Source organism: Danio rerio, chromosome 3 (assembly GCF_052040795.2).
Source record: "Danio rerio strain M-AB ecotype USA chromosome 3, GRCz13ab, whole genome shotgun sequence".
Lineage (NCBI taxonomy): Eukaryota > Metazoa > Chordata > Actinopteri > Cypriniformes > Danionidae > Danio > Danio rerio.
The window spans coordinates 485,161-510,511 of NC_141023.1; the positions used below are offsets into that span (position 1 = coordinate 485,161).

Genomic DNA, 25,351 nt, shown 5'->3' on the forward strand with positions numbered 1-25,351 from the left:
TCGCCATGAGGGCAGCAATCTCCTCTCGCAAGACAGGGGTGGACAGGGGATTGACCCTGGTGAAATACACGCCCGTGAACTTGGTAGGCCGTTTCGAGAACTGAAGGTCGTAGCGGAGTCTGATCATGCGTATGAGCCACCGCGAGGGGCTGGCCCACGCTAATCAGGCAGGCAGAGCCCTCGCTAATGGAGTCATTGCAGCAATCGCTGACTTACTAGTGGAGGGGCAGCGCGGAGCGGGTGTGCTGATCCGGGGAGCGCGAGGGTCCCACAGAAGAGCTGGAGGAGAGGGATTCGCTCTGGCTCCGCACCCTGACTCCGGAGAGGGGGCTTGGGGGCTGGGAGAAGGGAGACCGTCCCCCCAGAGCCCGTGAGCCGCTGGTGGAGCATGTAGACCCTGCGAGCTGAGAGGCGGCGCGTCCCAGACTGGCAGGGCTTGAGCTGTGACATCCGGGGAAGGGGAAAAGTGCTCTTTTACCGAATTTTTGGTGGCACTGAAAAGTACCGTTGGGATATGGGCCCCGCCCTTTCTGCGGGGAAAGAGCAAATTTCCTCCTTTCCGGATGGCCTGTCTCAGGGACACTTCGCGGTCCGTTTACTGGACTTAGCGGTGCCCTGGGCAGGAGGGGCTGCCAGCTTCCTGGGAGGAGCAGCGGAGGTGGATGGCTCGGCGGACGGAGCGGGCTTACGGTCCTGCCGATAGATGACATTGCCCATCGCATCCGACTGCTCCTTCACCGCCTTGAATTCCTGGGTGAATTCACCGATGGTGTCGCCGAACAGGCCAGCCTGGGATATGGGTAAGTCAAGAAAGCGAACTTTGTCAACATTGCGCATATCAGCCAGGTTTAGCCAGAGGTGGCGTTCCTGGACCACAAGTGTGGACATTGTCTTCCCCAGCGCACACGCGGCGGACTTAGTAGTCCGGAGAGCATAGTCGGTCGCGGTGCGCAGCTCGTGTAACAAGCCTGGGTTAGACCCACCCACAGAAGCAGCCTGGCCTGCAGCCTTGTAAGCTCTAGATCCGAGGGAGAAAGATAACCTACAGGCTTTAGACGGGAGACGGGGCGGACCGCGCCAAGTAGGGGCGCCACGCGGACAGAGATTGACCGCGATGGCGCGCTCCACAGGCGGGATCGCCTCATACCCCCTGGCAGCTCCACCATCCAGGGTGGTGAGGGCGGAGGTGGACGCCGCGCGGGCAGAGAAAGGTGCCCTCCAGGACTGCGTGACCCTACTGTGCACCTCCGGGAAGAAGGGGACGAGAGGCTTTAAAGGCTTCGTCTTCTGGTCCTCTACGTAACACCCGTCTAGTCGGTCCGGCCGCGGGGCTGGGGGATGAACCATCTCCAACCCGACGGCCGAAGCAGCCCGGGAAAGCACGGCCAACATGTCCGCTTCAGGATCCGTTTTGACGGCGCTCGCTTGTCCAGAGGGGGCGAGCTGGTCCGGATCATCGTCGGACAATGAAAGCCCACTCTCTGATGCTGCGGAAGACATCTGATCTCCGGTGTCAGCGAGCGTGAGAGCTACCATCTGATTAGACGGATCACTCCCACTACCCGAAGCTTGGATGGAGCGCATGGAGGAGCGAGAGGTCTGCGAACCCTAAGGCGGCGGATTATCTCCCGATGAAACCCTCAGATCTGCCCGAGCGCCCGCTGCAGAGCATGAGGCAACTGGGGTGGCTCGTTCTCTTACAAAAGTTAGCCGCGATCTCAACTGCGCGACGGTCATGGCATCACAGTGACGACATGAACCGCCACCGAGCACCACATTGACATGCTGGACCCCCAAACAGGTAATGCAGTGATCGTGTCCATCATCCGGAGCCAGGAAACCCCCGCAACCAGAAACGCACAGTTCCAGATCCAGTATGCCCCCCCCCCTCCCCCCCGCGCTCTTCAGGCACCCTTGCTCCTGCAACCTCCCGCAAATCAATTGTGTCTCCCTTTGGAAATGACTTTTTCCAACTTGGAATGTCTGGCAATAACAAGATGGTGCAGGTCGGATACTTTACCCTTCCAAGATACCCTGAAAGACCTATCTGAGAGGCAAGAGCTGAAACACTGGAGTGCTCTTCCTGAAATGCCTATAGTGCTGAGGGTAGCCAAGAGAGTTTGGGGGTTCACTTTATTAAAAACATGTTGCAGATTCATTCGCTGACAGACCAGACTACGGAGCAGGTAGAGGACAGAGGAGGGGGGAGAGTGTTTTGAAGAGCAGGTGAGGTTTGGAGGAGTTATGAAGGGTGTTTTAGCATTGGACAGGAACTGTAATGATCAGCAGCATTGTTATTGAGTTTTCTTTTTTTATTAAATAAGGCACACAAGAAGGCAGTTTAGACACCATTTATTTATTTTGTATTATTGTCAAAACATTGTGTTGAACAAACTCATCAGCCAAGAGAAAACTTGTGCTCAAGGGAATGATGTCTTAATTTTAGTAAAGAGCGATGCCTTTCACCAACTCTCAGCTTACTTTCAACAGTATCTGCTAGGTAACTCTAGTGTAAAATGAACCTTAAACCATCCTGTAACTTTTTATCTTTTAGTCTCCCTTGCTCAAAAACATAGAGGGAGGAGCCTGGAATTAATGGATCAGAGATGGCTGAAATAACAAGCCGGTTATTTCTTTCCACAAAATACATATGCCTTAAATATTTGAGCACCTTTATATTATACATCATATCTGCAATGGTATCAGAGTTATGAAACCATTTTCCGACAGATGCTGCAGATACCAGGTGTTGTTCCTCTTCTGGAGCATCAAACCCGTCTGTTTTCACAAACTCCTGTAAGGCTGACAGATACGGGTCATCATACTTCAGAGAAGTGAAGGTCAAGCAGATTACTTGAGTAGAACTTGAACTACTGTAGACGTTCTCTGGCTCTTCAATGTTGACCCCTTCCAGTGAGTTGACTTGAGCAGTCAGGACACTGATCTCCTGCTTTGCATCATTCAACCACAGTTTCAGCTGGTCAGATCTAAATGGAGAGTTTCTGTGTATCTTCAGGATGTCCTCCAGACTCTTCTCCTCCTTCTGTCCTCCTCGAATAGCAGGTAAAACCCGGCCGACTGCGCTCTGCAGCATTGACTTGTAAACCCTCATCGATTGGTAAAACGAGGTCAGCCGCTCTCGAATATCTCTGAATTTATTAGCCAGCCTATTTCCAGACAGTTCATTAAAAGTCCTCTCTGCTTCTGCCAAATCCTCCATTATTCCCTCAAGAGTGAAAGCCGCAACTGTACTGATTTCTCTCTCCACTCGAGCTGCTGCTGAGTTCAGGAGATGCAGCGGATACAGCCAGACTTTCACTGGGACTGCGTTCTGCTGGTTCAGCAAATTTGGCAGATCCTTATACAGCTTTATTGCCTCCTCAAATGTGGTGGGGCTCTGCCCAGGATTGATGTCACCATGATATGTGCAGGAGATTTTCTCAGCAGATTTCTTTTCAGAATCAGTCATTTTAAAAGCCGCATGTGTCTCCACGTTCATTGCAGACATCTTCCGTACCATGAGGTTCATTTCTGACTCAATGTGTTCACTGTTCTCCTGTTCTGAAAGCATGCGATCAAACACCATGAAGGCCTGAGCTCCATACAGCACCCCCGTCACCACATGAGTTGCCGTTTTCTGCTCAAACACCTGAGGGTAGGTGATGGTGCCCAGGTGGCTCATCGTGAGCTGATCGAATCGTGTGGTTGCACTGTAATGCATGGTAACTCTGGACTGTCGGGTTGAGGATTTGGTGTTACGCAGATATCTGGCAGATCCAGCCACTTCAACAAGCCCCCCCAGAAAACTGGCCTTCAGGGAACTACTGATATCCAGAAGATTGGATTTGCTTGAGAAAGAGTCAGAGCTGCTGAACTTCAGGTCTGTTCTGGTCTGAGGATGGCTGTTTAGATCTTCAGTCAGTAATTTATTATCCCAGAGCGTTACTCCTAAAATGAGAAGGGTTTTAATTCACTGAGGTATTTAAGACTGCTGCAGCTCTAAATCAGACAGTCTGACATGTGCAATGAAGGAAACGCTGGTTTGGGCTGGTTCCTCACCTGGAATGAAGGAATCACTGCGGGCGTCATAAAGCATACCAGGATACAGAGGTCTTCCTAGAGCTGCCACTTGCAGTATCTCTGATGCCATGGTTGTTTATATATAAAAAAAGAGAAAATATAAGATAAATAACGATGAAGGATGACGAAAGATGAAGGTCGAGCTAAATCAAGACAAGATCATTTGAATTTACAAGACAACTTTGAGTATTTATATTTAGCCAAGCGTTCAGTGTGTTCAGAACATTGTTGTTACAACAGAAAGTTTTTTTCAGGTTTATTCCAGAGTGGTCTCACTTCTCTCTCTAGGGGTGTCAGGTCTCCTCTAAGCTGTGTCCAAAGGGCTGCAAATGTTCAGCAGTCTCAGCCCACAAAGACTGGGATCAGTAAGTTCATCAAAACACCAGCTAGCACTTGAAATGGTCTGGTTACTAAAGTAACCCTCTTTTCCCTGAGGAGGGGAACGGAAATGCTATAAGTGGATTTAATCCACGTATGGGGATTTCGTTCAGAAAGCCAATCGTCTGAAAGAGTATATAAACAGGCCAATGAAATGCCAAATGAATTGGCAGCGTCAGCTTGCGCACCTGATGCTTGTTGCAATCAATTCAGCATATCAGCACAGGGAGGCAAGACAAAGCTATCCTTTTTAGCTGAAGAGACTGATACTTACAGCTAAGGAAGGATCGTTATAGCGATGCTGTATAGCATTTCCATTCCCCTCCTCAGGGAACGAGGGTCTAGCGCCTCTGAGGAATCGGATGATGAGGTTATGCCTTCCCACGGTGCTGCCAACCACCGCGTCATGAGAGCGGAGATGACAGCCACGTAACCTTGAGTGTGGAGGGCAACAGCCTGCTCTCCAGCTTCTCTTAGAGAAAAGAAAGCACAACGCTGATATGGCAATTTTCGGATGTCTTCTCTGCGAGAGACGCACCATTCAGTGAATAGACTCCACTTAAGAGCATAGGCGCTCAAGGAGGGGGCTCTAGCCTGAGTGATGGTATTAACTACCGCAGTCGGTAGGTTACCTAAGTCTTCCTCGCGTCTAAGGACCACATGTGGAGGTTCCAAAGATCGTGGCGAGGATGCCAGATGGTGCCCTGTCCCTGAGAGAGTAGGTCCTCTCTCAAGGGGAACCGCCAGGGGAGGGCCGCCGAGAGGAGGGAGAGCTCTGACATCCAGGTCTGGTTGGGCCAGAGGGGCGCAACTAGCAAAACCTGTCCCTCATCCTTCCTGACCTTGCACAGTAACTGAGCGAGCATGCTCACTGGGGGAAACGCATATTTGCGCATACCTCGAGGCCAGCTGTGAGCCAGTTCATCCGTGCCGAGAGAGCCCTCGGTCAGGGAAAAGATCAACTGGCAATGAGCGATCTCGGGGGAAGCAAACAGATCGATCTGGGCTTCTCAAATCGCGCCCATATCAGCTGAACAGACTCGGGGTGGATTCTCCATTCTCGGGACGTAAGGCTGCCGTGAGAGGGCATCGGCTGCACGGTTGAGCTTGCCTGGAATGTGAATGGTGCGCAGCGTTTCAGCCACGCTTGAACTCCAGGGAAAGACTCCAGGGCAACTCCAGGGAAAGAGACGACGGGCAAGCTGAGACATGCGACTAGAAAGAATACCCCCCATGCGGTTGATACACGCCACCGCCGCCGTGCTGTCCGTCCTGACCAGCACGTGCTGCTGCTTCAGCACCAGAAAAAAATGGTGGAGAGCAAGGAACACTGCCAAAAGCTCTAGTCAACTGATATGCCAATGCAACTGGGTTCCTTTCTACAGGCCCTCAGCAGCATGCCCGCAGCACACAGCCCCCCAGCCTGTGCTGGAAGCATCTGTTGAAATAACAACATGACTGGACGCCTGTCCTAGAGGCACTCCGGCCTGTAGAAATGAGGGTCGTTCCAAGGGCTGAGGGCGCGGCGACACAGCGCAGTAACAGTGACTCGGTGTGTGCCCGCGTGCCATGCGGGGGGCCGTTTTGCGAATTGAATTGCATAACCAAGTCTGATTAGCCCTCGCTAATAGACTCATTGCAACTATCGCTGACGTACCAGCAGTGGGGTAGCGCGGACTGGGTGTGCTGATCCGGGAAGCGCGAGGGTCCCGCGGAAGAGCTGGAGGCGAGAGAGTCACTCTCACTTCACACCCAAGCTCCGGAGTGGGGCTCGAGGGGTGGGAGAAAGGAGACCGTCCTCCTAGCGCCTGTGAGCCACTGGCAAAATGCACAGAACCTGCAAGCTTCAAAGCATAGCGTCCCAGACTGGCAGATTTTGGGCTGTCACATCCGGGAAAGTGGAAAAGTGCTCTTTCATTGATGTTTTCATGGCAGTGAAACATGCCGTTGGAAATGGGGCCCGCCCCTCCAGCGGGAAAAGAGCAAATTTCCTCTTCTCCGGACGACCTGTCTCAGGTACGCTTCGCGATCCATTACCGGATTTAACGGTGCACTGGGCAGGGGGGGCTGCCTGCTTTCAAGGTGTTCGACACGCCCGCTTCGCCTAGTTCGAGCCTAGGCTAAGTCAGTTGGTGCTTCCAGCCGCAACCCATCTCTGGGAAACATCCACACACACACTCATACACAACGGACAATTTAGCCAACGCAATACACCTGTACCGCAGGTCTTTGGATTGTGGGGGAAACCGGAGCACCCGGAGGAAACCCACGGGAACGCAGGGAGAACATGCAAACTCCACACAGAAACGCTAACTGACCCAGCCGAGGCTTGAACCAACCACCATTTTGCTGTTAGGCGACAGCACTACCTACTGCAGCACTGTGCCACCCCTAGTGTCATATTATAGGCCAGGGGTGGCCAACCCTGTTCCTGGAGAGCCACCTTCCTGGAGATTTCAGCTGCAACCCATATCAAACACACCTGCCTGTAATGATCACGTGGTGTTCAGGTCCTAATTAATTGGTTCAGGTGTGTTTGATATGGGTAGCAACTGAAATCTGCAGGAAGGTGGCTCTCCAGGAACAGGGTTGGCCACCCCTGCAATAGGCAAATAACAAGCTGAAACAAATGTGTTAAGCACAAGTGTTTATATGCAAAACCTAATACATTTCTTTCTGATTTACACATCTACATGCATCACATCTGATTTAGGTTCACAACTTGCAACATCCAGAGTAACGTGTCCAGAGTAAGAGCAACTGTGAGGGAGACCCCGTCCATCGCTCGACTGAGGGTCCACACTGAGCATCTCATCCGCAGCATGAAGCAACACAAGCTGGACAGTCATCATCTCTTTCTATTACATCAACCAGATTTACACAAAGGCTTGCCTTCTGCCCATTAGTAAAAGCTTTAGACGTTTTCACTGCAGTATAAATATTAATAATGACACGATGTTAAACATTTCCCTTACAGTGATGTGTTAAAATACAACAATAAACAATTGATAAATAAGTTCAGCTGTGTTGTCTTGCTAATTGCTCCTCTGGAAGCTAAAATTAGACATAAGACTGGTGAACTCTGATCAGTTTCTAGATCACAGAATGAAGGACGGAGGATCGAGGAAATGATTTAAGCTTGTATTTATGTTTGAGAAGGACTAAATGGCCTGTGATTATCATGAACCAGTACAGGCTTCTCTGAAGCAAGAGCGTTCATTAATGTAGAAACCCAAGAACCTCCCCAAACATACATGAAGAAACCCAGCAGATCCACTGGCGAAATAGAGCTCACTGAATGAACAGAAGACTAAACAGCTTTCGTTTATTTAATATGACGTATTATTCACTGAGAAACGATGCAAACATACCCATCCCGCAATCACAGAGGACTAAAAATAGAAGGTCACAGTTGTTAACAGCACATCTTACCTGGACTCTTCTTAACTCTTCTCGATGTTAAGATGTGAAGTCCTGAGGTTTCTTCATTTGCAGACCCGGTCTCATCTCTGGCTTTTGATATTTCCTGTTTTAAAGAAACAGTCACTAAACTATTTCTTGAACAAATGTAAGTAAAGTGTGTCTGCAAACTTTTACAATAAAATCTCCTGCAAAACATCTGATTACCATCATGTGTGATCAAGTGCCCTTACCTCTGTGTTGACTACAGCGAGCACCGCCAGCCATAGATAAACACACATGCTGATGCAGATCGGCTGCTTCAGGGACATCAGAAGTGACGCCATCTGGGGGAAGTTCACAAGGAGATCTACTGGAATAAAGTCAATAGACCAGACGCCTGAATGAATGTGTGCTGCAACATTACTCTAGAACCCAATACTATCACAACTGGGTCATCTTTTACTTTCAGACTCCTACAATAATGCTGCACTTAGTTGTCTTGTTCAACAACAAACTCTGAGCAAAATAACACAAAGAAACACACGGTGTCTCACTAACATAATCTGGAACTCTCTTTACACTGCACTTATTGCAATTATAAATGACACAAAATGAAGAATATGAAGGACATTGCTTTATTTGCAGTCCAGTGATGATCATTTCATCTGATTAAAACAAATCTATAAAGTGTCTGTGATGACGTTTAAAAGAGCTGAGCTTTCTGAATAGTCTACTTGAGCTCTAAACACAAGCAGCTGTTCCCATTCTTACCTGCAGTCTCTGCGTGTTCTTGATAGTTTAAGAGATGAGATCTTCAGTTAATGTCCTCAGCAGAAATCTGAAGCTCGCCGGATCTCACAAGTGATATTTATCCTCTGAATAAACTGTCCCTTTGCCCCATAGAGGACCTGCACACTGCTGTACAAGCCAAAGTACACACTTGTCCAGGTACACGTCCTTGTAGTTATATGATCTTCTGTGAAGGCCTATCAGATCTAATCATTAGAGGGAGAGTTTGATCAAAAATGAGAATTCTGTCAATAATTACTCACCCTCATGTTGATCCTTTACAGAAACAAACATTCAAGAGTTTCAGATAAAATGTGAGAACATTTTGCGCCGTACATAGACAGCGAGGATCTTTCTCAAGCCTAAAGCTGCTTGAACAGGGGTCGTCACAGCGAAATGAACTGGCCCTTCCTGCCGCAACCCTCAGTGTAGGGAAACACACACACACTCTCACACTTTTTGTTCTTATTTAGTGGGTGAGTCAATATCTGGTGTGACGAACATTGTTGATGTTTGGCTGTATCCACGAGAGAGAAATGCCGCCATATAAAGTGAAGTAAAGATTTTTTCCTCTCTAAAAATGTGCTTGAGTGAGAATAATGCTGTGTTCACAAACGACACGGAAGGAGTGTCAAGTGCGAGTGATTAACGTGTTACATTATTTACATTATTACAAGTTACGGCAAACGCCTGAATAGACATCCTGTGGCGCGATAAACACGAATGGCGCGACACGAATGACGCTAATAGTGTGAATGGCGCACCACAAATGGCACAATATGCGCAATTGGTGTGGTGTGAATTGAGTGTTTTATGCGTTTGAAACGCGCGAATCGCTCAAGTTCAAAAATCTGAACTGAAGTGGACATTCGGGCCGTGTTAACCAATCAGGAGCTTACTCTTGTGGGGGCGTGATTGTGGCATAAGCCTGTAGTTGGTGTCCTGGGGGAAATCCTCTAGCCGACACCGACAACAGTTCATCAAACTGGACACGACTCAGGCAAAAGCACCAGCCTGATCTCACGAGAAAACATAAGTATTTAAAGTTCTGCCAGTTTAGTGGCGAATTCGTTTGAATTCAGTTGTACGAAATTGTATGATTTTAAAAAGGAGGCGTGGCAAATAACCCCACCCCTAAACCCAACCGTCATTGGGGGATTAGCAAATTGTACTAAATCGTATGAATTAGATTGTGTGAAATCATATGAATTAGCCACTAAATTAAAAAGTTACCAATTGCCGTGAGATTGTGTTGGAAGCACCGCTGAAAGCCTCCATCATCCAGATACAGTTTCTGGAGGAGTTGATGAGCTCACAGAGCTGGGTGCACCTCTGAAAGGATATAATGGACTCAGACACAGCTCCTAACGTATCAATGCCGTTTTTCAGCCTTCATAAAGCACATAAACACAGTTATTTTCTTCATAAAATCCATGTAAACTGTAAAAAAGGCTGTAGCTTATGAGTGCAATTCTAACCTCTGTCTCTCGTCCTTTATGATGAGGCATCCCGCACACTCCAGAACATGTTACCTGAGCCAATCAGCGTCCAGGATCTGTGACTAAGCAGTTTCACATCCCCACACAGATTTTCAGTTTCTAGTGTAGAGACATGTAGACGGACGCTAAAGTTGGCGGGGTATAGTTAACAGACTGTTTTCATCACTGTTTGTCAGCTGTTGCCACAAGTGTTGTGCGTGAATGCAGAAGTTTACAATCCTGTAAATTACGAGAGCTGTTCTGAACTGTGAGTAGTTATTATGACCGAGACGTCGCCATGCCGCTAAACATGTGGGAGAGCGCTGATATTATGTAATTGTATTGTATTGCAATAAGGAGCATCTAAATGTTGATGATAAATCAGAAGTAAATCACAAATACATGAAAATAAGATGATTTAATGACAATAATTCTCTATGGTTGCAACTGAATTTGTTACAAATAACTGTAAATTATGAAATGATAAAAACATATGATATTAATTGTACCCAGCTTAAATGTGAAATAAAGTTACCTCAGAAAGAGGGAGAGAGAGACAAAGAGAGCAGGCCCCGAAGACAGCCTGATTGCAGTAGAGTCAGAGAAGATAGACTCCAGAGCAGGAGAGAAGCAGACCAGGAAAAGAGCCAGAGCAATCTTTACCAAGTATTTTGTCTCTTTCTTGACCATGTGACCAAAGCCCCTTCTTGCAGAGAGAAACAGAACACTTCCCAACAATAAAAAATAGCAGTATTAATACATAAGGGGACATAACAATATATTTCATATTTACACATTTATATACAAACTTATTTGGTAAACAGTGTATGTTCTTAATCGTTTGTTCTTAACTGCTTTATTTGTTTTATTTCTTTTATTGTTTGCTTAAAGCACCGTTGCAACACCTTTCTGCCAAAGGCAAATTTCCTCTCAGGGACAAATAAAGTTGATGCTGTCCTATCCTCAATCTTGTCCAGTTTTCAAAAGAGTCCCATGTGCATAGGAAATATAATAAGCTAATATAATAAGAGTATAAATGGGGAAAATGATCATTGATATCTCACTAGGAAACGTGGCCAGACAAATGGAGATTGGGGCGTGCAGATTAATAATCTGTGACAGAGTCTGTGTATTGTTCTTATTGGCCTGATCCTCACTGGGATTTTACAATCACAGGATTTACATCCTCTGGGCAAAGCAGTGGCGCAGTAGGTAGTGCTGTCGCCTCACAGCAAGAAGGTCGCTGGTTCGAACCTTGGCTCAGTTGGCATTTCTGTGTGGAGTTTGCATGTTCTCCCTGTGTTCCCGTGGGTTTCCTCTGGTGCTCCGGTTTCCCCCACTGTCCAAACACATGCTGCAGGTGAATTATCATGGCCTCTCAATCATCCCCATCCACCGCATGGCTCTATCACTGTCTCTCCACTTCACCTATAGCTGGGGTGTGTGGTGAAGCACTGGTGCTGTTGTCCTGTGGCTGCCGTCACATCATGCAAGTGGAGCTGCACACTGGTGGTGTTGTGAAGAGACCCCCCTCATGATGGTAAAGCACTTTGGGTTTTTACACGAGAGGAATGCCGCCTTAAATAGCAAAGTAAAAGTAAATGGTTTTTCTGTCCCTCTTTCATTGGCGAATTCATTGAAAAAGTTGTTTTCAACCAGGTTAACAAGTTCTTAAACTTCAGGGGGTGTTTAGACGATTGTCAATCTGGGTTCAGAGCACATCACAGTACAGAGAGCGCTCTTATAAAGATAATCAATGATATATGTCTAAATACAGATTCAGGTAAAATAACAGTGCTGGTATTGCTCGATCTCAGTGCTGCATTTGACACTGTCGATCACAGCATACTTCTGGATAGGCTGGAAAACTGGGTTGGGCTGTCTGGCACGGTCCTCAAATGGTTCAGATCTTACCTTGAAGGTAGAGGTTACTAAGTCAGTATAGGTGACCATAGGTCGAGGTGGACACCCATGGCATGTGGAGTCCCAGAAAGTTCGATTCTGGCACCTCTCCTGTTCAACCTTTACATGCTCCCTCTGAGCCAAATAATGAGAAAGAACCAAATCTCCTACCACAGCTATGCTGATGACACTCAGATCTACCTAGCCTTACTGCCTAATGACTACAGCCCCATTGACACCCTCTGCCAGTGCACTGATGAAATGAACAGTTGGATGTGCCAAAACTTTCTTCAGTTAAACAAAGAGAAAACTGAAGTCATTGCGTTTGGGAACAGAGATGAGCTTCTCAAGGTGAATGCGTAGCTTGGCTCTAAAGGTCAAACGACGAAAAGGAAGGTCAAGAATCTTGGAGTGACTCTGGAGTCAGATCTGAGTTTCAACAGTCATGTCAAAGCAGTTTTGAGGACTTAGAGAAACTTGCTCATGCTTTTATCAGCAGCAGGGCGGATTACTGTAATGGACTCCTCACTGTCGTTCTCATCCAGAACGCTGCGGCCAGGATTCTGAGCAGAACCAGAAAATCAGAACACTTCACACCTGTCCTCAGGTCTTTACACTGGCTGCCAGTTACATTCAGAATAGAGTTTAAAGTATTATTACTGCTCTATAAATCACTAAATGGCCTAGAACCTCAATACATTACAGAAATGCTCACTGAATACAAACCCAACAGATCACTCAGAACTTTAGGATCAAATAAACTAGAAACTCCAAGAGTTCAGTCAGAGCAGGGTGAATCTGAATTCAGCTACTAACAGCGCCCCCCGCTGCTGGAATCAGCTTCCAGAAATGATCAGATGTGCTCCAACATTAGACATGTTCAAATCAAGACTGAACACACATCAGTTTAGCTGTGCCTTTACTGAATGAGCACTGTGCTGTGTACAACAGATCACACTATTGTGTCTTTCTTTTCTTTTTCATTCATTTAAAGCATGTTTTAAATCACTTTAATCTGTTTTTAGTCATTTTTATTCTTTGTTGTTTTTATTTCTCATCCTTGTGTTTTATGTTTCTTTTATATTTTTAAGTGAAACTCTCTAAATTACCATTGTGTATGCAATGTGCTATGTACATAAACCTGCCTTATCTTGAAATCTGTATTATGTTGGCTTCACACCAAACACAGAATTTAGTATTCATGTAAGTGTGATCGTTGGATTGTACGCCTGGAATGAAAGGGAGAGTTGGATGTTGTCAGGATACCAGTAGGAAAAATCATGTTTCTGAATGACAGACCCAAGTGATGCAAGTAAATAGAAAAGTGAAGTGGTCCAAGTTCAGAGCCTTGAGGGACACCAATAACAAGATGGTGCAGGTCGGATACTTCACCCCTCCAAGATACCCTGAAAGACCTATCTGAGAGGCAAGAGCTGAAACACTGGAGTGCTCTTCCTGAAATGCCTATAGTGCTGAGGGTAGCCAAGAGAGTTTGGTGGTTCACTATATCAACAACATGTTGCAGATTCATTTGCTGACAGACCAGACTAGAGAGCAGGTAGAGGACAGAGGAGGGGGGAGAGTGTTTTGAAGAGCAGGTGAGGTTTGGAGGAGTTATGAAGGGTGTTTTAGCATTGGACAGGGACTGTAATGATCAGCAGCATTGTTATTGAGTTTCCTTTTTTTTATTAAATAAGGCACACATGAGGGCAGTTTAGACACCATTTATTTATTTTGTATTTTTGTCAAAACATTGTGTTGAACAAACTCATCAGCCAAGAGAAAACTTGTGCTCAAGAGAGTGATGTCTTAAGTAGCATTACTTTAATTTCAGTAGAGAGCGATGCCTTTCACCAACTCTCAGCTTACTTTCAACTGTATCTGCTAGGTAACTCTAGCTTATTATATACCTGTAATCATCCTCTAACTTTTTCTGTTTTAGTCCCCCTTGTTCAAACAAATAGATGGAGGAGCCTGGAATTGATGGATCAGACATGGCTGAAAAAACAAGCCCGGTAAAATAAAATACCTTTAAAAAGCTGAACACCTTTAAATTATACATCATATTTGCGATGGTAACAGAGTTATGAAACCATTTTCCGTCAGATGCTACAGATACCAGGTGTTGTTCCTCTTCTGGAGCATCAAACCTGTTCATTTTCACAAACTCCTGTAAGGCTGACAGATACGGGTCGTCATACTTTAGAGAAGTGAAGGTCAAGCAGAATACTTTACCAGAACTTGAACTACTGTAGACGTTCTCTGGCTCTTCAATGTTGACCCCTTCCAGTGAGTTGACCTGAGCAGTCAGCACACTGATCTCCTGCTTTGCATCATTCAACCACAGTTTCAGCTGGTCAGATCTAAATGGAGAGTTTCTGTGTATCTTCAGGATGTCCTCCAGACTCTTCTCCTCCTTCTGTCCTCCTCGAATAGCAGGTAAAACCCGGCCGACTGCGCTCTGCAGCATTGACTTGTAAACCCTCATCGATTGGTAAAACGAGGTCAGCCGCTCTCGAATATCTCTGAATTTATTAGCCAGCCTATTTCCAGACAGTTCATTAAAAGTCCTCTCTGCTTCTGCCAAATCCTCCATTATTCCCTCAAGAGTGAAAGCCGCAACTGCACTGATTTCTCTCTTCACTCGAGCTGCTGCTGAGTTCAGGAGATGCAGCGGATACAGCCAGACCTTCACTGGGACTGCGTTCTGCTGGTTCAGCAAATTTGGCAGATCCTTATACAGCTTTATTGCCTCTTCAAATGTGGTGGGGCTCTGCCCAGGATTGATGTCACCATGATATGTGCAGGAGATTTTCTCAGCAGATTTCTTTTCAGAATCTGTCATTTTAAAAGCCGCGTCTACGTTTACTGAAGTCATCTTTTTCACCATGAGGCTCATTTCAGTCTCAATGTGTTCACTGTTCTCCTGTTCTGAAAGCATGCGATCAAACACCATGAAGGCCTGAGCTCCATACAGCACCCCCGTCACCACATGAGTTGCCGTTTTCTGCTCAAACACCTGAGGGTAGGTGATGGTGCCCAGGTGACTCATCGTGAGCTGATCGAATCGTGTGGTTGCACTGTAATGCATGGTAACTCTGGACTGTCGGGTTGAGGATTTGGTGTCACGCAGATATCTGGCAGATCCACCCACTTCAACAAGCCCCCCCAGAAAACTGGCCTTCAGGGAACTACTGATGTCCAGAAGATTGGATTTGCTTGAGAAAGAGTCAGAGCTGCTGAACTTCAGGTCTGTTCTGGTCTGAGGATGGCTGTTTAGATCTTCAGTCAGTAATTTATTATCCCAGAGCGTTACTCCTGAAATGAGAAGGGTTTTAGTGACAGATCATTTGTAAACATTTAATCATTCGGAGGTGCACCAATATATTACTCAGTAATAGTTCAGTGGGATAAACAAATTCTAATGTTTGAAAATCTAATCAGGCTGAATAAGAAAAGGTTTGCAATTCTTTAATGGTTAATTATCATTCATAAAAAGAAGGTGTAAGAGGCAGAACCAACAAACTATTAGTATTGGCTAATATCACCAAACAAAGAGCGATCAACAGATGCCTCTCTGCTTTATCAGGTACTGTATGACTGAATAACTCACTGAGGTATTTAATACTGCTGCAGCTCTAAATCAGACAGTCTGACATGTGCAATGAAGGAAACGCTGGTTTGGGCTGGTTCCTCACCTGGAATGAAGGAATCACTGCGGGCGTCATAAAGCATACCAGGATACAGAGGTCTTCCTAGAGCTGCCACTTGCAGTATCTCTGATGCCATGGTTGTTTATATATTAAAAAAAAAGAAAAAAAGAAAATATTGAATAAATAACGATGAAGGATGACGAAAGATGAAGGTCGAGCTAAATCAAGACAAGATCATTTGAATTTACAGACAACCTTGAGTATTTATATTTAGCCAAGCGCTCAGTGTGTTCACGACATTATTATTTCAACAGAAAGTTTTTTCAGGTTTATTCAAGAGTGGTCTCACTTCTCTCTCAAGTGGTGTCAGGTTTTCTCTAAGTGTAACGTGCAGGTAAACCTCAGTCCTCTGACCTCTAAAGGTGCTCTAGTGACAGACGCTAGAGGTCATGGTCTTTAGCCTCCTTGGTAGAGCAACCGACTCCCATGCGGAAGGTCACCGGTTCGATACCAGCTCGGAACGGGTCGGGTGGTGTAGGACCAGCGGGGTTACATAAGCTGTGTCCAATGGGCTGTAAATGCTCAGCAGTCTCAGCCCACAAAGACTGGGATCATTAAGTTCATCAAAACACTAGCTAGCACTTGAAACTGGGTAACCATGCTTGCTTCTGCTGTGGGGCAGTTCTGTCAGTCTAGATCAGGGATCACTAAACTTGCTGGAAGCCCGGTGTCCTGCAGATTTTAGCTCCAACCCTAATCAAACACACCTGAACAAGCTAATCAAGGTCTTACTAGGTATACTGAAACACCCAGGCAGGTGTGTTGAGGTAAATTAGAGCTTCACCCTTCAGGGCACCGGACCTCCAGGAACGAGATTGGTGACCCCCGGTCTAGATTAATCCTGCAAAGTTCAGACTGAGGTCTCCATATTCCAGAGGTTCTGTGTTCTTACCACCTGTTCTGAAGGGATCCTGTGGGCCAGTTCCCCCATGTGTGCTCAGCACACTGTACAAAATTCATTCTGCGTTTAGTTTTTTTCAACATGATTTTGTAAGTTGGTATTTCAACATAAGCTGGTAAGTTTTCGCTGTTCAACTAGTCTGTAATAGATTAGTTGATGACTCGACATATGCTAAATCAGCATCCCTTAAGTTGCAGCTCATACTTCCAGTCCAGCAGGTGGTGGATTATGCACTATTAAACACCAGAAGACGTCAGACACATGGGCTGTTTCTCTATAGACTCTATGCATGAACTCTGCTGATGTGTTTCCGATAGACTCTGAGTCAGGCTCTCTACTTCCGCATAGCACTTTCTACAGTGAAATCTAATAGCGGTGAAAGCTAAACACATCAGAGCATGGCAAAGAAGGGAGATTTACACTTAAACTGATGAGGATCCTGTGACAGTGGATGCTCAGCATCTAGAACATCATTATTGTTCAGTTCCACAACCCACAAGAGGAGTTCTGGATGCAGACCTGGTGCAGTGCATCAACTAACCCCACCCCTAACCCCACCCATCCCAATGACATCACTCACTCCATTGAGTGCATTGTGTCTGACATTGCATGGCTAAGGGATGCAATCTCAGCTTGCATTATAAAGGCTGCATCCAGATACTGTTGCAACCCACGGCAGATGATTAATACTCCAGATCAGGCTGACAGTCTCCGTGAAGAGGTGGAGTGACTGGAAGGACACTGCTTCAATGCTGCTTTTGGTGTTATACGGCTCTAAAGGTACGATTAAACAATGATGTGCTAGAAGTTAACGCAGATGAAAGAAGTAACAGGTGGCGCAGTAGGTAGTGCTGTCGCCTCACAGCAAGAAGGTTGCTAGTTCGAGCCTAGGCTGAGTCAGTTGGTGCTTCCAGCTGCAACCCATCTCTGGGAAACATCTGCACACACACTCATTCACACTCATGCACAACGGACAATTTAGCCTACCCAATACACCTGTACCGCATGTCTTTGGATTGTGGGGGAAACCGGAGCACCCGGAGGAAACCCACGGGAACGCAGGGAGAACATGCAAACTCCACACAGAAACGCTAACTGACCTAGCCGAGGCTCGAACCAGCAACCTTTTTGACTATCTACTGCACCACTGCACCACCCGTAGTGTCATGTAATAGGCCAGGGGTGGCCAACCCTGTTCCTGGAGAGCCACTTTCCTGCAGATTTCAGCTGCAACCCATATCAAACACACCTGCCTGTAATGATCACGTGGTGTTCAGGTCCTAATTAATTGGTTCAGGTGTGTTTGATATGGGGAGCAACTGAAATCTGCAGGAAGGTGGCTCTCCATGAACAGGTTTGGCCACCCCTGCAATAGGCAAATAACAAGCTGAAACAAATGTGTTAAGCACAAGAATTTATATGTTAAACCTAATACATTTCTTTCTGATTTACACATCTACATGCATCACATCTGATTTAGGTTCACAACTTGCAACATCCAGAGTAACGTGTCCAGAGTAAGAGCAACTGTGAGGGAGACCCCGTCCATCGCTCGACTGAGGGTCCACACTGAGCATCTCATCCGCAGCATGAAGCAACACAAGCTGGACAGTCATCATCTCTTTCTATTACATCAACCAGATTTACACAAAGGCTTGCCTTCTGCCCATTAGTAAAAGCTTTAGACGTTTTCACTGCAGTATAAATATTAATAATGACACGATGTTAAACATTTCCCTCACAGCGATGTGTTAAAATACAACAATAAACAATTGATAAATAAGAAGTTGTGTGAGTGTGTTTGTTCAAATCTGTAATCATCTTGACAGGTAAAAGTAAAAAAGAAAGATGAAATGAAAGAAATGGTCAGCTTCTTCTGAAACATGTTGAAGTCTTTGTAGATGAGTGGATCATCATGTCATGCTGAGAATAAATAACCTCCAACTCAAACTATGCAGCATCATCGACCTGAAACACGTCACGCTGATCTCTCCTGTCACTCCATCCTTACAGGAAACCTGGAAACTATAACCTATAGTTAATAACTCAAACTTATGGATGGATGGATGGACAGAAAACATGACATAAAAATGGATATGAACTGTGAGAAACAGACACGGCTAGTGTTTAATTGCTATTCGTATATATATAGCATGATAATACTCACCCTCAACATGTGATAGATGTAACAAAGAAATGTCTTTTCTGCTGCTTGGTGTGACGGCTCGCTGTCTCACGATTCGACTAATGTCCATTACGATAAGCCGAGGAAACTCTTAGAAACAGCGAGTGTAATCTATCATCCTCACCCACGCCATCCGCTTAAAGTGATCCGCATGCTGCACCGGAAGCTGACACGTGGGTTAACCGCAAACGCCGAAGAGTTCGTGCATAGAGTCTATTCCAAGAACGCAGAGAAGGGATTTGCGTTCTTGTGGAGACTTCTGAAACATTGTTTTAAAAGTTGCCCCCCTGTATCCTCAACACTTATAAGATGTGAGTGAAGGAGTAAATAATTGAGGCTTTAGAAAAGTACTTATATTTCAACCTTGATAGTGTTCTTAATTACTCAAGAATCCCATCAGTTCCATTCAGAAATAAGGCCTGCATTACTCACTATGGAAACGTGTGCAAATATAAAACACATATTAAAGTTATTGTGACAGATTAGCAGGCGAGGAGACTTTATACCTATATTATGTTTCACCAAGGAAGAGTTCAGCTGTGTTGTCTTGCTAATCGCTCCTCTGGAAGCTGCAATTAGACAACTGGAATACCTCCAATGAAGAACTTTGATCAGTTTCTAGATCACAGAATGGAGGACGGAGGATCAAGGAAAAGATTTAAGCTTGTATTTGAGTTTGAGAAGGACTAAATAGCCTGTGATTATCATGAACCAGCACAGGCTTCTCTGAAGCTAGAGCGTTCACTCATGTAGAAACCCAAGATCCTCCCCAAATATACATGAAGAAACCCAGCAGATCGGCTGGGGAAATAGAGCTCACTGAATGAACAGAAGACTCAACAGCTTTTGTTAATTTGGTATGACTTATTAACAGATGACTGTAGAATAATCTCAGAGAAGGACTTATTACAGACACTAGACTGAAGTTATGAGTTGAGTTTGGAGTATAAACTTATATGTCATAATTATATGTGAGGCACTTAGAGTTCACTGAGAAACAATGCAAACGTATCCACAACCCATCCCGCAATCACAGAGGACTAGAAACAGAAGGTCACAGTTGTTAACAGCACATCTTACCTGGACTCTTCTTAACTCTTCTCGATGTTAAGATGTGAAGTCCTGAGGTTTCTTCATTTACAGAATCAGTCTCATCTCTGGCTTTTGATATTTCCTGTTTTAAAGAAACAGTCACTAAACTATTTCTTGAACAAATGTAAGTAAAGTGTGTCTGCAAACTTTTACAATAAAACCTCCTGCAAAACATCTGATTACCATCATGTGTGATCAAGTGCCCTTACCTCTGTGTTGACTACAGCGAGCACCGCCAGCCATAGATAAACACACATGCTGATGCAGATCGGCTGCTTCAGGGACATCAGAAGTGACGCCATCTGGGGGGAGTTAAGAAGACCTACTGGAATAAAGTCAATAGACCAGACGCCTGAATGAATGTGTGCTGCAACATTACTCTAGAACCCAATACTATCACAACTGGGTCATCTTTCCGACTCTCACAGAATGCTCTACTGAATTGTCTTGTTCAGAAACACTCAGCAAAATAAGCTGCCTTATTAACATGATCTAGAACTTTCTTTTCACTGCACTTATTGCAATTAGACTATAAATAACACAATATGAGCCAGTTCTACTCAGCTGTCATCCAATCCATCCTCTGCACTTCAGTCACCGTCTGGTTCGGCTCAGCTGCCAAAACTGTCCTCTGTAGACTACAGCGAATAGTCCGGATTGCTAAACGAATTACTGGCATTACCCTTCCTACACTTCAAGAACTTATTTCAACTCTTCCACAGTGAGTAAAAGGGCTGGCAAGATCACTCTGGACGCCTCGCACCCAGCACACTACCTGTTCCAACTGTTACCGTCTGGTTGGCGCTTCAGAGCACCAAGCTCAAAAACAGCCAGACACAGGAAAAGTTTCTCTCCTCAGGTCATCTACCTCATGAACAGTTAAATATCCCCCAACTGTGCAATAAACATGTGCAATACTTCCTCATACGCTCTTGTACACAGCACCTTATATCAATATACAATGCAATACTTTCTACATTCGCATGTGTACACAGCACCGTATAACCTGTATATCTATAACAAATCTGTACAGACAACTCAACATCCAGATTACTTGACTAACTGCATCTGTTTAATGCTTATCGTATTTCTTTTTTCCATATTTATTTTGTGTTGTACACTGGAAGCTTCTGTAACCAAAACAAACTGTGTGTGTGTGTGTGAAGCACACTTAGCAATTAACCGATTCTGATTCTGAAGAAACTGCAGGACATTGCTTTATTTGCAGTTCAGTCATGATCATTTCATCTGATTAAAACAAATCTATAAATTGTCTGTGATGACGTTTAAAAGAGCTGAGCTTTCTGAATCGTCTACTTGAGCTCTAAACACAAACAGCTGTTCCCATTCTTACCTGCAGTCTCTGTGTGTTCTTGATAGTTTAAGAGATGAGATCTTCAGTTAAAGTCCTCAGCTGAAATCTGAAGCTCGCCGGATCTCACAAGTGATATTTATCCTCTGAATAAACTGTCCTTTTGCCCCATAGAGGACCTGCACACTGCTGTACAAGCCAAAGTACACACTTGTCCAGGTACATGTCCTTGCAGTTATATGATCTTCTGTGAAGGCCTATCAGATCTAATCATTAGAGGGAGAGTTTGATCAAAAATGAGAATTCTGTCAATAATTACTCCCCCTCATGTTGATCCTTTACAGAAACAAACATTCAAGAGTTTCAGATAAAATGTGAGAACATTCTGGACCGTAAATAAAAAACGAGGGTCTTTCTCAAGCCTAAAACTGCTTGAACAGGGGTCGTCACAGCGAAATGAACTGGCCCTTCCTGCCACAACCCTCAGTGTAGGGAAACACACACACACTCTCACACTTTTTGTTGTTATTTAGTGGGTGAGTCAATATCTGGCGTGACGAACGTTGTTGATGTTTGGCTTTGTCCACGAGAGAGAAATGCCGCCATGTATATCGAAGTAAAGTTTTTTTTTCTTTAAAAATGTGCTTGAGTGAGAATAATGCTGTTATCACACACGACACGGAAGGAGTGTCAAGCGCGAGGGATTTACATGTTAAGTCAATGCAAACACATGAATACACATCCTGCGGCATGATACTCATGAATGGCATGGTGCGAATGACGCTATTTGTACGAATGGCGCAATGTGCACAAATTGAGCGTTTTGCACATTTGATGCGAATCACTCGAGTTAAGTCAACTATTCTGGAGCTTGCTCTTGTGGGGGCGTGATTGTGACGTACTGTATGCCTGTTGTTGGTGTCCCGGGGGAAATCCTCCAGCCGACAACAGTTCATCAAACTGGGCTGGGCTCAGTCAGAAGCACCGCTGAAAGCCTCCATCATTCAGGTTAAATTTCTGGAGGAGTTGATGAGCTCACAGTGCTGGGTGCACCTCTGAAATGATCTAGTGGACTCAGACACGGCCCTAAACGTATCGACGCCGTTTTTCAGTCTTCATAAAGCACATAAACACTGTTGGTTTCTTTATAAAATCCATGTTTGCCATTTAGCAATGAAGCTAGAGTCACCAGGCAGACAGAAGCCCTGCCCATCACACGAATCCACGTCTGTTCTGAAGTGAATTTGAGCAATGAATGAAGCCAGTAAACTGAAATGTTCACGCGGCTATTTACGCTCGAATAGCACGATTTATCTGCGCGTTCCATCTGGTGTGAACACAGCATAAAAGGACACATCTTTCCCAGCCAGCAAAATTCATGTGGCTCAAATGCGGCCCACACCAAGCACTTACATCCGGCCCATATACCACATGGAATGATGGCTCTAGGGTGGTCCACTCATGTTTGTCAAACCTGGGCCACAAATAAGCCAATGTAATATCACACATCAGCCAGAATTCAACTAAATGAACCAGAACTGAGCCTATTCTGGGCCACTGTTTGCTTTTATTCTGGCCCAGATCTGGCCTTACACTTGCTGCATGTGGCAAAGTACACAAATCCCAGCATGCATTGCAGTATGATGCTCACTGATGCTGCAGTGTTCATCATCTGCTGGTGATTTAGTGTCCTGTTTGTGAATGTTGTTCTTGTTGTTAATGGTCAGTGTTGTGGAGGATCACACTCTGATTATTGATATCTCTGTGAGCAGAAGCTGAACCATAGAATTGTTTTAACTTATAAACCTTCATAATTGTGTGGGATGTGCTGCAAGCATGTTATTACGCTACTTCTAACAATGGATTAAACATCAGATAACATCAGTGAATTATATTAGTTCATCACAGGTTGTGCCTCACTTCAGTTTATTGTTTTGTTTTACTTGGGTTGTTTGCTGAAACCTAAAATCAACCAAAAATCGCTGTCATTTGATGTGGTTATTGGTGATTAAATTAGCGTGTTTAGAAACCTCCGTGAAGTTGGCACCCCATAAAAACAAATAATCCCCAAAACTATGCCATTCGTTTGTGCTACGTTTGTGCTGATTTGTGCCGCAAAAACGAACGTTTGTGCTGGTTTGGGGTCTGAGATATTAAGCATTATTTTTTTAACCGTGTGACGTCACTCTCCACCCCATGTTGCGCAATTGACTTCAAAACAGCACAGGTCGTTTGTGCTCGGTTTGTGCTGGTTTGTGCCGTTAAAACGAACACTGTATCTGTTTTCCTCTTTTAGATATAAGCAAAATATTTCGGGAGCCGTGACGTCACTCTCCACCCCATTTCCTCCAAATTGCACAAAACTGGTATCATTCGTTTGTGCTGGGTTTGTGCTGGTTTGTGCCGTTAAAATAAACACTTCATCTATTTTCGTTGTTTAGATATAATCAAAATATTTCGGGAGCCGTGACGTCATTCTCCACCCCATGTTGTCTAAATCACACCAAATGGTCTTATTCGTTTGTGCTCGGTTTGTGCTGGTTTGTGCCGTAAAAATAAACACTTTATCTATTTTTATTGTTTAGATATTGCCTTATCAAAACATTTCGGGAGCCGTGACATCACTCTCCACCTCAGGTTGTCTAAATTGCACAAAACAGGTGTCATATGTTAGTGCTGGATTTGTGGTGGTTTGTGCCGTTAAAATAAACACTTTATCTATGTTTATTGATTAGATATTGTCTAATCAAAACATTTCGGGAGCCGCGACGTCACTCAGCGCCCCATTATTTCCTCTAAATTGCACAAAACAGGTGTCATATGTTAGTGCTGGATTTGTGGTGGTTTGTGCAATAACAATTAACACTTTATCTATGTTTATTGATTAGATATTGCCTAATTAAAACATTTCGGGAGCCGCGACGTCACTCAGCGCCCCATTATTTCCTCTAAAAAGCACAAAACAGGTGAAATTCTTTAGTGCTGGATTTGTGCTGGTTTATGTCATTAAAATAAACACTTTATCTGTTTGTGTTGTTTAGATATTGCCTAATCAAAACACTTTGGGAGCCGCGACGTAACTCTATATTGCACCAAACAGGTGTCATTCAGTTGTGCTGGTTGTGCCGTTAATAAACACTTTATCTGTTTTCCCTGTTTGGATTTAACCAAAATATTTGGTCAGATTTGTGCTGGTTTGTGCCATGAAAATGAACAACAGATATTTATATTTGTGCACAAATATGTTACTTTCGTTTGCTCACAAATTGTGCTCGTTTGTGCTGCAAAAATATTATTTGTAAAAAAATAATATCAGATCATTAAGAGGTCTCTCCACCCCAGTTGCTACATATTTACTAAAATAGTCTCGTTTGTGTGCGTTTCATTTGTGCTGGATTGTACCTGAAAGTTTCGTTAGTGTTGCTTCTTTTATTAAAATATTGAATGAAAGATAATGATATCAGCTACCCGCATATTTTAAAATATTTAAATTTGTTTGGGCTGATAGAAATTTTGTTTAAGAAAAAAATAATTTCAAAAATATATAAATAATTTTTATTAATTTTATTTATTAATTTTATAAAAATGTAGATTTTCTCTTAAATACTCTTATCTGGTCGTCCATATTAGGCTGCTTTCGTATTTAAACTAGCAGCCTAAACTTTTCTGTTGTGGTAGGTAGGCCTACCACTTATGATTAAGTAAAGCAGCTTTAGTGGACTTATTTAGTCAATATTTATTTTATGGGAAAAAATAGATTATAACACATGCAAACACATAGGCTATGCGTTTTCTACAGATAAGTTTTGGTTTTCGTGATTGTGTTGTTTGTCATACAGTAAAAGAACAATGTCCAAATGGCAATAAAATAACAATAAATAATTGATTAATTAATTACAATTAATAATAATAATGATAACAATAACAACAATCATATAAAATATTTACATTCACTTAATTGGTAAACACTGTGCGTTTTTATCACGGGCTGTAGGATGTTATTTTGACCATTTTGATTTGGTTTAACTAAACTTTTTTTAATTCAAGGCCCAGACAGCTTGTTTTGTAATTTAATGCCGGCTATAGGCTACCACCTGAAGGACGGTTATACGGCGTGTT

The 25,351-nt window shown here is 44.4% G+C and overlaps 1 protein-coding gene across 11 annotated transcripts; it reads right to left on the minus strand.

The window, feature by feature from the left end:
- Positions 1-2,336: 2,336 nt before the first annotated feature.
- Positions 2,337-21,419, minus strand: zgc:153921. 11 transcript variants are annotated; one of them, XM_087241850.1, is made up of 6 exons: positions 9,883-10,776; positions 8,632-8,855; positions 8,112-8,230; positions 7,891-7,984; positions 4,060-4,140; positions 2,337-3,948 (listed from the first exon to the last, which is right to left on the minus strand). In XM_087241850.1, exons 3-6 carry the CDS (start codon positions 8,202-8,204, stop codon positions 2,507-2,509), a joined length of 1,710 nt encoding a protein of 569 aa, XP_087097976.1. In that variant the 5' UTR covers positions 8,205-8,230; positions 8,632-8,855; positions 9,883-10,776; the 3' UTR covers positions 2,337-2,506.
- Positions 21,420-25,351: the final 3,932 nt, after the last annotated feature.